The 15,198-nt window shown below is 48.8% G+C and overlaps 1 protein-coding gene across 1 annotated transcript; it reads left to right on the plus strand.

The window, feature by feature from the left end:
• The first annotated feature begins 1,166 nt into the window (after positions 1–1,166).
• ZNF488 (zinc finger protein 488) lies at positions 1,167–10,626 on the plus strand. Its single transcript, XM_033130797.1, has 2 exons — positions 1,167–1,251; positions 7,961–10,626. Exon 2 carries the CDS (start codon positions 8,115–8,117, stop codon positions 9,084–9,086), a length of 972 nt encoding a protein of 323 aa, XP_032986688.1. The 5' UTR covers positions 1,167–1,251; positions 7,961–8,114; the 3' UTR covers positions 9,087–10,626.
• Positions 10,627–15,198: the final 4,572 nt, after the last annotated feature.

Genomic DNA, 15,198 nt, shown 5'->3' on the forward strand with positions numbered 1-15,198 from the left:
GTGTGGAGGTTCCTCAAAAAATTACGAATAGAATTACCGTATGACCCAGCAATCCCTCTCCTGGGTATCTACCCCAAAAATCTGAAAACATTTATCCATAAAGACACGTGTGCTCCAATGTTCATTGCAGCTTTGTTTACGGTGGCCAAGACATGGAAACAACCAAAATGTCCTTCGATAGATGAATGGATAAAGAAGTTGTGGTATATATACACAATGGAATACTATTCTGCTATAAGAAAAGATGAAATAGTGCCATTTGCGACAACATGGATGGATCTTGAGATTATAATGCTAAGCGAAATAATTCAGACAGAAAAAGTCGAGAATCACATGATTTCACTGATATGTGGTATATAAAACTGAAAACAAGAAAAGAACAAGACAAACAAATGAAGGAATGAAAACTCATAGACACAGATAATAGTTTAGTGGTTACCAGAGAGTAAGGGGGAAGGGGACTCTAAAAGAGGGTAAATGGGGTCTAATAAATGGTGATGGAAAGAGAACTGACTCTGGGTGGTGAACACACAATGTGAGAAATAGATATTGTATTACAGAATTGTACACCTGAAATCTATGTAACTTTACTAACAATTGTCACCCCAATAAAGTTTAATTAAAAAAAACGGGTAGTATAATATAATATAATACCAGGTCTTATATTAATTTTTGCTCCAAAAGACGCATAGGAGCTGATTGTCTGGCTAGGTCTTATTTTCGGGGAAAACAAGGTAGAAGTCGCAAGGTGACTGAATACCGGCAAGTGAAAAGCCTGGGCCATGGCCATGCACCACCTCCAGAGGCGGTAGGGGCTGCAGGTACCGCTAGGGGACTGGAGCCTGGATACTTCCTCAGTCCCGCAGCTGCGAGGCCCCGGCAAAGGCCAAGGCAGCTGGGATCTCAGGCCTGGGTTGAAGGGCTGAGCTCGGGGGAGGGCCGGCCCGCCGAGCGGCCAGGGTGCAGGAGTACGCTTGGGGTCCGGAGCTCTGGCCGGTAGTGCCCTTGAAGTGAGTCCCCTTTGCGCCCCGCTGAGCAGATTCGGTCGAGTGACAGGTTGCTCCCGGAAAACCTGTGGGCCACTGGAGTTGGGCGTGGCCAGAGTCCCCGCCCTGAGGAGGGATCAGTCGGGAAGGTGGTGTCCCGCCCGCCCCCAGGGCTCGCGTTCCAAGTTCCCACCCGAGTGGCGCGGCGCTCGACCCGGAGGCGGCCAGGCTACAAGTGCGTCCCCAGCGCCGAGGGAGAGCCGAGGTGAGACGCGCTGTCCTGACCCCCGGGACCGAGCTGCTAGTGGCCGTAGGGGTCGTGATTCCTCTAGTTTCTACTGGCCTTTCCTCGGGGCAGAGTTTTAGTGCCGCCTTTAACTGCCTGATTCTTCCCTCTGTCACCTGCTTTCTCCATCGCTCTCTTTTTTTTCTCCCACTGCCACCCCGTCCCTGCTCTCTGCCTCTGTCTTTTGTTTCCTTGTTTCTTCCTGTTTTTCTCTCTCATCTATCTCACCTTTTCTGGTCTCTCTGTCTCTGTCTCTCTCTCACCACCTATTGCTCTCTCTCTCTCTCTCTCTCTCTCTCTCTCTCTCTCTCTCTCTCTCTCTCTCTCTCTCTCTCTCTCTCTCTCTCTCTCTTCCTCCCTCCCTTTGCCGCAAGAAATCTGCCTTGGATTTTTCCTTCTCCTATGTTGGGCTTTCTTCTTCTTGGACTGCAATTCTTTTCATCTACCCACCTACCCACTCATCCTGTTGCTCAGTTATTCTTAGTCAGGGCTTGTGCCGGCTCTAGAATAATAAAGGTGCATCAGATGCTTTCTCCAAAAGATTGTGTCCAAAGATCTGGGCATATAGCATGTTCAGTGCCTGTTGTGGGGAAAATACATAAATAATCAAGTTGTAAATCTCTGAGTTTTCAGGGTGAGTTGAAAGAAAATATTTGGCTTTAGAGACAAGGCATTGATTGAATCCTTTTCTGGACATTTGACTTTAGTAATAGGCACAGACAGCACCCCAGGAAGCAAAACCTTGCAGGAACATTTAGGGGACACTGGGGCCCACACCATCCTTTGTGGAGGTAGTGCAAGGCCAGGTTGGTAGGGAGGAAAGGAGTGGGATTTAGAGCTCAGTTGTGGAGAGACAATAGGGAGGCCAGGGCTTTGCATGTGAAACATTTGGGCAAGAGATGAAATAAGAAATTCACTGTATATTTCCAAAATATATACTTTTCAATGCTGATGTGCAGAAATTAAATTACATGATTACTGTTGAATGAGACAGACATTTTATAGCAATTATTGTGGCATTCGAAATTAATGTTTTTGTATACATTAGGTAGGACCATGGTGGAAATATTTCATCTTAACATCAGAGATTGTGTTAGATACATTCTAAGTGAAGAAATCTGGATAAACAAATCTGGATCATTTTTAAGGAATAAAATAGAAGTATTGTATAGCAAAGCAATTTTTTGCTTTTGGTTAAAATTTAATTTTGTCAGAACGACATGATTTCCTTACTTGATATTTTATAACATATAGCTATATATTCAAGCACACATATACTCAAACTACATAATATATATTCTTGTATATATATATATATATATATATATATAGATAGATAGATAGATAGATAAATACACACACAGAGTTGTAAAAAGAAAACTTATTTGTTTTTAAAGCCGTTAGTTACCACCTAACACTTGAAACTTTGGCTTCTTATAAATAATTTAACCTGTGTTTTTAGTTTATTATGATGTTTAATGGTACTTCAGCTCATTTAACTGTTCAGTTGATATAGAAAAGGAAACTTGTCAGTAGATAAGTCACACAGAAGAAGTGAACAAAAATTAAATATGATGGAAGAGGATTGCAGTGTGTTTATAGAAAGAATTTTTCATTTTAGATCAAAGAATGTTGGAGAGATTCCTAGGTATATGCATGAAACTTTGATTTGGGAGACTGTTTTCTGGATTGGAGAGTTAAATTGTCATTTTAAGCACTGACTTACGATGTATTAGAATTCTGGGGTGGGGTGGGGTGAAAGGGATGCTTTTCAAATGATTTGGAATTATCATTTGTGTTTTGCTTAGAAGATTTCTTTTTTCAGAAACCCAAGAGGTCACAACTTTTCTTTAAAATAGATAATCGCACCATTTTAAAAAATTCAAAGTTCAGTCTTGAACTGCATGCAATGCTTTTAAATTTCTTTTGTAAAATTTTTCTGTAAGAAGGCTGTAACCCCCCTTTCTAGTAGATAACACTATGGCTGGCATCAGGTGGAGTCTTGCTGGGAAGTCTGATATACAAGTTTGGTCCACGTGGCCAAGCTGTGTTAGGACTCCAGCTGACCTCATTGTGGGCCTGGGTTGGCTGCATCCTGGGAATCCTGCATTTGGTTTTGCTTCAACACAGCAGACGTTGATGCTGGAGGGGTGTAGGCATAGTTGGACATGGAACCTATGGAGGCTGGCCAGGAAGCCCTCTTCTCCCCCAGCTCCACGGCGCCACCAGCCAGTCTCTAGGGAAGCGTGGGTATCTCGTCAGTGTTTAATTTTCTCAGGTTTCCATGGTTAGGAGGATGCCTAGAAAATGTGTGTTTCTCTTCTCAAGGAAACCCAGGATTTCACAATCCCTATGTAGAAGAGGTGGATAGATGTGATTATCCTCTGGAACCTTCCAAAAGGGTCTGAGAAGAATCTCCAGAGTTTAGGGAAACCAAAGGATTGGATCACAGGAAATATTTGCTATGCTCGTTTGTTTTAGCTGAAGAGGAAGAAAGACACAGGAAGGCACTGGCTGGTGGTGTAGATGGTGTCACTGAATAAGATCTAGGTTCTGAGCTGTAGGTTGGAACTACTGGAGGCTGACCAGCTGACTTGGGGTGGAGAGTACTTTAGATATCTCAGGAAAGTGAGGTCTCCCAGTTGTTTGCTAAGAGCTCTTTTCTCTGTAAGTGGAGGGGGATGGAGGAAAATGCCCGGCCATTTGGTCATTCATTAAACGTCATTGAGCACTGGTCCCCGGGAGCACATAAGTAGAGGGAAGGTGGCCATGACTTTGACTCTGATCCTTTGCACTAGTATAATGATAAATGGATAAATTGATACTGCCTAACAGTTATTGAGCCAGGCTCTTTAGCACTTTAGATATGTTAATCTATCCAATCTTTACAACCACCTGAGGAAGTGGGCACCAAGGTGATCCTTTTCTATAAATGAGAAAACAGGCAGGGAGAAGATCAGCACCTTACCCAGGGTCACAGGTTTGGTAAGCGGGAGCCAGATTTGATCCGGGCATCTGACCTGAGAGCCTGTGCACTTAACCTCTATGTGTGACGTAAAGCTTGATGATGGCATGGGATGGCCTAGTCATGGCATGAAAAGGAAAATCATACGCGTGAGTGTGGCCAGTGCTTCCCAGATGCAGGAGTGATCAGCATCTGCTGTCGGTGCCCTGGGATGGGTAACAAACAAGGAAACATGCGCTCTTAACACCAGTCTGTGGGGGAAGCAGGGCGAGGCTTTATTTCTGAGTGTAGCACTTCCCATGTTGGTCATTAAATCCCAGGTTGGTGGCCCAGGTGAGTTGGGATCCTGAGGGAGAAGCATCCCCATGGTAGGGAAGGCTGGATGTGGTTAGACACCTGTGGACGTGGGAGCTCAGTTTCAGAGGGTTTCAGATAATCTCTGTAATCCCATGATCTAATGATTCAGAAAATGTTGGACAGTCTGAGATTGAAGTCAGGTTCTTTTAATAAGAGAAACATGGGGTGGTACTGAAAGATGTCTGTGAGGCTCAGAGTCACGTTGCTGATCTCAGACTGAAAGAACAGAGGAGGACAAGAAGAGCCCCTTCTCAGGACACACATGATAGAGTGACGAGGAACAGTAAATAGTGTCAGGGGGTGAGAGCCCAGAATGAACTGAGGCTATTGAAGGGAGAGGAAGACAGCAATGTGTTCATTGATACTGGTTGGGAGCACAGAGAACAAGGGCTGCATAGATCCACTGGCTGCCAAGGCAGCTGGTGTCTGTGCAAGGACAAAGAAGGAGCAGCTTCGCCCTGCCTAGACACAGAGAACCATCCTCCATTTTCAAAGGGCATTGGACGGTCCAGGTAGGGAAGGAGGAGTAAGAGTGCATGTGATTTCTTGATCCACAACTAACTGGCCAGGGTATGGAGTGACCCCAGAAATGACATCACATATCTGCGGTGGTCAGAGTGGTGTTGGGGCACGTGACAGGGATACATGTAGCTTGGAGATGGATAAGACACAGAGTCTAACGCTGACCCTGGGAAAAAGCCTGGGAATCTATCAACAAGAAGAGGTGAGCATTCGGAGGGGCAGAGGCTCACTGGGCACAAGCTATGTCACACTTATGTCGTTTTCCATTTTGAGAAGCTCAGATCTGGTGAGGGTCGCAGACACAGGGGGCTGAGGTTAGATGGGGCCCCAGACAGAGTTCTGTAGGACATTCTTTGCGATTGCCTGAGTGACCTTACCCCAGCAATGCTGATTCACGTGACAGTGGTGACCCTCAGGGAGGCTGGGAGGCATACCAAAGGGCCCCGGTCAGCATCTTTGTCCCCTCCTTTTCTTCTTCCTCCTCCTCTTCATGATGATGATGATGATGATGATGATGATGAAGATCCTTTTCTTCTTTCTCTTCCTTCTCATTCTCATTATTAAGATTTGTCTGATGGCACTGATGGAGGGTGAAGTTGGATGAATATTAACACAGCAGTTGGCAGAATCCGGATCCACAGTGGTCTCAAAATGCTGCAATGTGGCGCTGAATTTAGTGGCATGGCATTTGGCAGAGTGCAGATGAATGTCCTTGGGCTGAGACATGCAAGTTTTCTCAGATGGTTGTGAAAATTCCATTCCTCTGGCATGTAGACATTTATGCTGTCAATGAACAGTGACTTCTATTCTTACATCATGAAGGATCCTGATATTCCATCGTACAGTAAGACCACACGTCCGAAAGTTTAGTGCTGAGAAGAGGGTTGTCACATCTATGGCTCAGGGCACTCTGGACAGTTGTGGCAACAGGCTCTACACGGCTGTGGTTGACAAAGCTTGCCTGAGCTCTAAAGGTAGCCCCGTGGGGCTGTGTGCAGAGGGCTGTTTGGGTGCAGCAGGACCAGGAGGACAGCAGGGAGGATCTTACCCAGGCTTGGGAAAGATAGCATGTGGTTCTAAACTGTCATCTGGAGAACTGTTTGAGAGAAAGAGAGATGGGGATGCAAGTGTGTGTGTGTGTGCATTATGTGTGTGTTTGTGAGTGTATGTGTATGTGTGAATGTATGTGTGAGGGTGGAATATGCCTGGTGTGTATGTCTTTGTAGAACTCATGGAAGCTTAGCGATAGGCCTTCAAGCCGACGACTCTTTGAGAAATGGGGAGAACTGGCTTCACCCCAATTAGAGTCATGCATTGGTAGGTCTGGGAAGGACTGTGGAAATAATGTAGCCCAACCCTAGTCTGTAGGTGGGAAACTAGGCTGAGGGATGTGGGCTGGTCAGTTCAGGGGCACTGGGTGGCCTGATGTGACCTTCATTTCTTCAAGAAACATTGGCCAGCACCAATCTCCGATGTCAACGGCATCCCCTCTGAGGAATTAGTTTGGAAGGGATGTTAAGAAAGGCCCTCAGATCCCCCTTGCACCACAGTTTGGGCTTCGTGTTCATGGCCAGGGACACTGTGAGGGCGACATGGGCAGTGCAACCAAAGCTGGCTTTGGGGACACACTCTTGGGTTTGAATCCCAGCTCCACCTCCTACTTGCAGGTGACGTCTGACATCTAGCTTTCCAGAACTTGTGTCCTCCTATCTGTGAAAGAGGGGGAAGATGGAAGGAGGTGACGTATGCATAACACCTGTCACAGACTCCTGCCACCAAGATAGAGAGAGGGAGGATGGGGTGCCTGGGCTTCCTTTTCCATGTGGCGCAGGAGGCAGTGCGAGAGGAAGGAGCAGACCTGAGCCCACGTGGTTACTTACGTACAACAAGCCCCGGGAAGTCCCTGTGAAGGAGAAGCTCAGCTGCCCACTCCTGAACTGGGAGCACTCAGTGGAGTGTGGACCTGCAGTACCGCTCACCAGCTGAGGGGGGCGCTTGATGATGGGTTTCTTGTTTCAAGAACTTGCTGGTGGAGCTGATTAGGGAAAGGCTGGGATGAATGTCTCCCCAGCAGTGCTGATGGCACCCTTTCCTCCTCCGTGCCACCTTCACTCCATGTCTCCCCTCAAAACTTTGAGAGCAAAGTGGAGGATGGTCCATCTGAGTATGCCCAGCAAGTGGGCACAAGAGTACAATTGACAGTTGTCAGGTGAGCAGAAGAAAAACAAGTGGCTTAATGTGTGAGGAGAACCAAGTGTCGATCGATACTTCTGGTAGAGACAGGAGAGACCCCTGCTTGCTGCAGGGGTAGGCCAGGCAGAGAAGTGGCTGACCCCCAGGTGTAGGAGCAGAGGCCAGGCACAGCCCCAGATCCTCCCTGCCATGCCTGGGTATTTATACCTTCAGCTTTTACATCTCTCTGGATACCTGTGCCTGCAGGAACTCCTGTCCCAAGGTGCGTAAAGTTCTTGGCACTTCTGATGATTTGGGGGGAAATTGGCAGGCTGAGTAGCAAGGAATGAAAACTGCCCTAAATCAGAGTGCAAACATGTGAGAGCTGTCAACAAAGTCAGAACTGGCTGGTGGTGGCCTTGTGTGCTCTGTGGGACAGCAGCTGCTGCCTGGATGCTGACAGGTGTGGAGGCAGTACTGAGCTGCGTCTCTGGGTGGCAGCGTCGTGCAGTGTGGTCTTTCCTCCCTGATGGAGTCCCAGAGGTGAAAGTAGGTGGCATAGAGCTCTGAGATGGTGAGTTGCACCATCTATAGTAGTCAGGGTTCTTTGGATGCAAATAGCAACTAGTGATGAGGACCTCTCTCACTGCCTGTTGCTTCCTCTCTCTGCAGAGTCCTGAGGTCGAAGTGGCTAGCCCAGCCATCAGGGGTGCCCTTCAATCTCCTAGTTCTTCCCAGGCCAAGCCCTCCAGACCGCCAAAGCCCCGAAGACGACAGCTGCTGGAGTGTCCACGTTGTTTAGCTGTCCCAGGCCCTGCTCGTCAACATGGCTGCTGGGAAGGGGGCTCTGCGCATCCCTTCAGCTGAGAACAGATGGCAGCTCAGTGAACCTGAGCAGGGCTGCAGCTGCAAGCCCATGCTGCGAGAGACAACAAACCTCCTGGGTTCTGAGGCCGCCATGGACATTGGTGGCCAGGATGAGTTCTATACTGAGCTGGCGCTGTCAGCAACCCCAGGCAAGTTCAGCTTGGGAAAGCCACTGGCTCAGAAGGTGTGCTGGGAACAGGGGCAGAGCGCCTTTACAGAGGTGTCTCGGCTCAAGGAAAGGCTGGAGGGCAGGCAGGCCAAAGATAGGGAGGATGATGACCTCACAGGCCAGCCTGGCCCCCAGCAGCTGACCCAGGACATTCCCAGGGAACCAGCTGGCAGCGTGGTCTTCTCTGCATGGCCCAGCAGAGCCCGAGGGGAGCAGAGAAGTGCCTTCAGCAAACCAGCCAGGTGTCCCTCAGGGAGACCTGGGTCAACCTCTGTCTTCCAGGCAGGCAGACCTGCCAATGCACTCGGGGAACTGTTGGGACTCATCGAGACAGTAGATGCTCCTTGTTGGGGTCGACTTTCAAACTCCAAGGTTTCGATAGGTGATTTCTGGAACCTGCAAGCGTTGCCACAGAATGCCCCTCTCTGCAGTGCCTTCTTGGGTGCTCCCACACTGTGGCTAAAGTGTGCCGTGGCCCAGGTACCCACACCCTTGTCATCCTTCACTCCCTCATGGGCCCTCCTGCCACCCAAATTCACCTCCCTGGGCTTATCCACCCAGAACTGGTGTGCAAAGTGCAACCTCTCCTTTCGACTGACCTCAGACCTGGTTTTCCATATGCGGTCCCACCACAAAAAGGAACATGCAGGGCCTGACCTGCATTCTAAGAAGCTGAGAGAAGAGGCCCTTGCATGCCCCATTTGCCACGAGTACTTCCGGGAGCGCCACCATCTCTCGCGGCACATGACTTCTCACAGTTAACAGGCTGTGGAACAATCTCTAGGTGTAGTGTCCAGCATTTGGCAATGAGGCAGAGATGACTCACCGGGGCTTCCCTTGAAAAGGATATTTGCAGTTGTCTGCAGGGTTGTCTACATTGGAACGCGCAGATGAATAGCTCAGCCATAATTTGAGAAAGACAGCATTTGACTGTGATGTGCTTTGAAGTAAATAATGTCACGAAATAAAATGATGCTCGTTGCTAACCCAGGGTATTGGGACTACTAGGCACAATGTGTTTTTAGCATCTTCAAGATGTCACCATTCCTTTTGCTCCACATGGAAGCAAGTTTGGCCCACAGCATGGACTTTGGAGACAAACAAACCTGGATTTGAGTCTTGACCCTTTTGCACATTAGACCTGACTTTGGACAAATTATTTTAATTGTCTGAGCCCCAGTTTCCTTATCTGTGAAATGGAAATCATGATACCTTTGTTTAAGGGATGTCATCAGGGTTACATGGAAAGACATGTGGGAAATGGTCAGCACGGCACCTGGCACAGTGAGATCACTGAGTAAATGATATTTGTTATTATTGTCCCGGTTAGCCAGCTATTGTTACTTAACACAATCTAAGTGGCAAACAACCACTTAGTATTTCTCACTCGCATGTGTGTGGGTTGGCTGGGGTTGAGCTGGTCTTGGCTGGGTTTGGCTCCAGGTCGCATATTTAGGTCCATGCTCTTAGGACTGATGGACTACCCAGATCATGCGTTTCTCACGGTTATGCCAAGATCACAAGAGGGCAAGTCCAAATACACAAACACGCCTCAGGCCTCTGCTTTGGTCACTTCTGCTAACATGCCCTTGGCCAAAGCAAGCCAATGACTAAGCCCAAGGTTAAGGAGTGAAATGGGCATGCTGCCTATGGTGAAGTCGTGACGAGGGAGTGGGTGTTTTGTGTCCCCTGTAGGGGCATGAAGAATTGGGGTCAATAATTCAACCATGGTTCTTCACATTCTGAATATGTGAAAAGGGAAAAAAATGGAACAAGACACTTGCCTACCCACCACATAGCCCTTAGCTCTCAGGAAGAGAGTGTGAGCAAAAGCTTAAGGCTTAAAACATTGTGAGAATTGGGAGTTCTGGGTCCCGTTATTATCTATTCTGTTTATCCATGTTTGTCTTTCAGGTCATAAACTCTGATGTCACATGGGCCAGTTTGTGTGAAAGCCACTTGTTGGAAGTTCTTTCTAGTCAATGCAGTTCTTTTGAGTGATTTCCACTACGCTTGCAGGATTTGTTCATTTGACCTGCAGTTTGAAGCCCTCTGGTGGGGCCTCCATCCCAGAGCTCAGGCTTGTGGTTGGGAAGGAGCTGGTGGGGGTACCATGAGGGTGGCATGACTAAGTCAGACTCATGGGGAGGGGAGTGCAGTACCCCCAGAGGCCTCCTGAGGAGTGGGGGCATGAGCTGAGCCTCAAAGTCCAGCAGGGGCTGGTGATTCAGCAGGGCAGTGGCTAGGGAGGAGGGGTGGTGCTGAGCTGTAGAGTCCTAGGGAGCTGCAAGGCCACTGTGAGGAGAAGTGAGTGGGGGAGGTGGCCCTAAGGAGGTGATGGGACACACGAAGGACTCAGAGGAGAGGAGTTTGCACCAGGGGCAGGAGGGCTAGCTCCGAGAGGCGCTTTAAGGGGGCCTCTAGCTGCAGCAGGAAGGGTGGGTTGGACGAGGCATGAACCCCTGAGCTGTTCCCCTTTGCATTTGGAAGAAGCCAGGGGGTGCTCCCTGCAGATACCAATGGAGTACCTCCATTCTCACAGGGAGGCTTGGAAGTCCCACTCTCCCTGAGAGACCAGGAATGGTCCACAGTCCGGCTCCTTTGGGAGCTGTGTGGTGGCAGAATTTGCCCACAGGGAGGCTGTGCCTAAATTGGGCTGAAGCTGCAGGGAGCCTCCCTCCCCTGCTGCCCCATGGGGGGGCAGGAAAGGGCACCTCAAAAGGTTTGAACCTGAGGCTCATATCCCCAACAGCTAGAACAATGCAGCCATGTGGCTGGTGTTCAACAGGTATTTGTTGAAAGAACAAATGAAACGCCTAGTTCCAGCTTCGCCGCTGGCAAGCCTTGAATCAGCTTCTTACAAAGGGTTTTTGACAGCTGTCAAATGGTGTGCGGCCATGTTCCTCTCGCTTATTGGATTGGTCCATAATTTCTGTGAAATCACTTTGAAAGGCATAAATGCACTATATTAAGACAAAACAGAAATTTAGAATTGAAAGAGACTGTAGAGTTCTAGTCCATTCCCTCACTGTGCAGCAGTGAGCATGGAGGCCCACTGATGAGCTGACCTTCAAAGTGATGCAGGGCAAGTGGAAAGGTCAAGGCTGGATCCCTGAAATACCTAGATCTGTGCATCTTCCCTGGCCTGCCCATGCTCCTTGAGGAACCACAGCTATGACCTCAAATGGAATTATTACTAACAGTGACCACACCATTTATTAACAAGGGAGATATTTTGAAAAAAAGAAATTTAAGTTAATGAAATTAAAGTTACGAAGAAGCACAACAAAACATCTTCCCTCAACTCAATTTTCAAGATGGAGTTTATTTTGGTAAAAATTGATGTAGATGCAAGTTGCTTTGCGACCATTTAAATTGACAAACTAAAAGATGACTTACAGAGGTGATGATGTATAGCTTATGAATGTGGCAGTTCCTACCTGTCACCAGGCTGAGTTCCCAAGGTCCCCTTGGCAGTTGAATCCTGTCTCATCCATTCTCCTCTCCTGCTCTCTTGTATCTACTGGAGAGTAGTCACTTTTAATGGTGACTTTTCCCGGGCTCTCTTTGCCACCTTCCGTGCCAGTTAAGGGTTGGTTGGTGATGTCGCCACAGAACATCACATCAGCGGGTAGGAATTTTCTACAATTCTGGAGTAAGAATTTCCACATTCCTTAAATTCTCTATATCAAATTTAATCTGCTCTGCACCCCAATCCTGTGGTTTTGGTAGGATATGAAATCTGTCTTTTTGAAATTCCTCTCCTGCCTCTCAAGTCCAGAGAAAGTTCCCTAACACCCCCCAACTAAGAAGGTACCCTCTCTTAGCATCATGTCCTCTCCCATGCTGCCTTAGTGTCTTTGTTGCTGTTGTCCAATGTACTTTATCTTCTCTCCTCCACTTTTCCCAGGGTGTTGGATCTTGGTGGTTTTCTGGCAATGCTGTCCTTAGGTAACACAGAAGCCCCTGAGTCAATGAAGAGAAAGGCTTTGCTAACTTTTAGACAAGGGGAGGGAAAATACTGATAGTTGCTGGAGGGAAAATACTGATAGTTGCTGGAAAAATGGCTAATTATATCTCAATAAATTATGGTCCAGCCGTCATTCAATTAAGATTTATAAAAGTCCACAAGATGTGGACTTTTAATGAGGCTAAATAAGAATTCAGATATATTTTAGTTCTCCATTTTAGCCAAGACATGCTTTTCTTTCTGTTTTTATCTGGAAGAGAAGTAAAACCTTGGCAAGGCTGTGATCCTGGATTCAACTTCTGGCCAATTCCTGATTCTTAGACCATGGATCCTATTCAAATGACCATATAATTAGGTTAGTGAAGGTGAGTGAATCCCACTCGATTTGCGGGGAGAGGAGGGAAGAGAGAGGAAAGGAGGTCCTGACACCTGAAGTTCGTTTGTGTTGAGTGAAGGCTCCTCCACACCAGGCCAAACGCCGGCCGTGTGTGAAATTAGAGGTCAGCCAATTCAGTTATGTTTTAAACACTAATGGACAAAGTGGCATGGACTTAAGGAAGCACATTAGTGATGGTGGTGATGGGGAGAGGCAGGATCCATCAGCTGGAGACCCCCAACTGCATTACGGTCCCAGTCTTTGAATAGGCCAGGGGCTCATCCTGGCACTGCTAACCTCATCATACCACCCTGTTCCTCTGGGCACAGGAAGAGAATTCTCCTTAGGGTGAAAGTCAGCAGAAGTTGTCTCAGGGTGTACCTTGCATCCTTCCTTATTTTGGAAGGTGCCCTTATTTTGGAAGGTGCCTCTCGGAGGCAGCAGGCCTCCCCTGCAAGCCACTGTCTTCAGAGAAATGGTTACTACACCCTGGCTATTTGCATAATATTTTTGTTTTTTGTAGTAGAAGTCATGTGGGAGGTGACGATCACATTAGCAAGATACAAGTTCCATAGAAAATAAACCTTTTATTTTACAAGTCAACCGTTCTCCGATGTGTTTTGATTTGTGCCACTTCTTAGGAGAGAAGAAGTTTTAGAAACCAATTTTGAATGGGGGTGAGGAGGCAGTGCAAGCTGGGAGGAGGGCTGGGGTTCTTCAGATTCAACTCTTTCTTCCCTGGCCATCCTGTGTTTTCCTGGGGCAGGACACAGGAAGCCAGTGGCCTCTGGTACCCTTGCTATTCTAAGATGCTTGGATTAGGAGGTTATTTTCAGAGCCAGTTGCCCTGGTCAGCCAGGCAATGAATAGGTCTTTAGGCCAGATGGCACTAATCCTATGGGGACCAGGAGAGGTGAGATGGATGCCCTCGACGGGGGACCGCAGAGGAAAGTTTCCTTGCCCACCAGTGTGCTTTGGGCTGCATCACTGTTCTTTCCGAGCCATGTCCTCTCCTTGTATTAAAGCTGTGTGGGTAGCCAGAGCCCTCTGACACGCAAACGTGGCCACTAGGTGTATGTTGGTCTATGTGGGCAGATGCAAGGATACAGGAAGCAGGAGGGTGAGATGGAGGAAGAGCTGGTCGTCTCCTCCGGTGCTCCAGTCCAGCTTAAAGAGAGAGGACCTGAGGGGTTTCTCAGCTGTCCCCTTCACACTCCTTCCTGGGCAGGTCCCTGGCTCCTACTGTCTTAGGGGTCGGGTGAATCCAGTTTTCAGCAAGGATCTTGATGGGGAAGGTCACCTTATCTCCTAACTATATAGAGCTTGGCAGATGTATGGCTTGTTTCTGTCAGAACACACCCAGGACGCAGAGTCAACCTTCCATCCCGTCCACCTTGGCCTGTGCTGTCAGCCCCTGGTCAGGGACAGCTGTGCTCCGCTGTGCCCTAAAGAGCATGGTACCTCGTCCCCACCCCCTGCGGCTCACATCTGGTCCCCTGGGGCTTCTCTGCCTCTACCACCTGCTGTGGCTGGCCTGATGTCCCTAGGATCTGCCCCAAGGTGGGGGGCAGGCGGAGTAGATCGGCCCAGCACGCCACTGTGTTCCTTTCTCCACATAATGACCCATGGTTTGGCTTCCCAGATGGTGGTCTGGGTTTGGTAAATGATAGGAAAGCCTCCTGTTCTGTCTTGTCCCAGAGAGCCATCTTGGAGAGTCCTTCAGGTCCTTTATAATCCATTTGTCACTCGTGTTGTCACAACGCAGCTCAGCTGGAGTCCTGTGGCCACTCCAGCACCCCTGGGTGCAGGTCAAAGGGGCTGCCCTTAGCCCTCCCTGTTCACTGTTGACTGGTCTCCTTCCCCACCACGTTTCCAGGAGGAGCAGAGAAATACAACCCCTTGAGTGTGTGCATCACATAATAATGCCCTTTCAGTGGAGAGGGGCCTCATTCATTCCTTCATTCATTCATTCATGGTGTGCTGAGCCCTTCTCACCAGATGCCAGGCTTGTTGGGGCTGGAGGAGCAGAGACCACCAGGCTAAGTTCCCATCCCCGAGGGCCCCACAGAACAGTCAGGGAGACTGATGATGCAAGAGGGACAAGCACTGTGGCAGGGGTGCCCAGGCGACTGAGGAAGTGCAGAAAGAAGTCAGGGGACTTAATCTGACCAGGTGATGCCAGAGCAGGTCCTGGCGGGCAGAGGGCGTTAGAGAGCATGGGAGACCTGACACACCGCAGGCCCTTTCCTGAGGTTGGGGTCCAGGTATCCACAGGCCAGGGAAAAGCCCAGGGGGTGGGGAGACAGATGCAGCCTGGCCCAACCCCTCTCACTACCAGGCAGTGGGCACATGAGGGGTCCTCAAGCCGGGGGAGACATGAGAAGGTTGCACGGCAGAGCAGTACGTCTGGCTGTAGGCCGAGGCACAGAAATGGGCAGGAGGCTACGGTGGGGAATTAGGCACAGAGCCAGGACCACAAGACAAGAGAGAGGGATGGCAGGTGGGCCTAGAACAGTGCTATTAGCTCA

The sequence above is a fragment of the Rhinolophus ferrumequinum genome, chromosome 16 (assembly GCF_004115265.2).
Source record: "Rhinolophus ferrumequinum isolate MPI-CBG mRhiFer1 chromosome 16, mRhiFer1_v1.p, whole genome shotgun sequence".
Classification (NCBI taxonomy): Eukaryota; Metazoa; Chordata; class Mammalia; order Chiroptera; family Rhinolophidae; genus Rhinolophus; species Rhinolophus ferrumequinum.

Excerpts from the sequence above, each read along its gene's own strand:
- ZNF488 (XM_033130797.1), top strand. The coding sequence starts at position 8,115 with ATGGCTGCTGGGAAGGGGGCTCTGCGCATCCCTTCAGCTGAGAACAGA.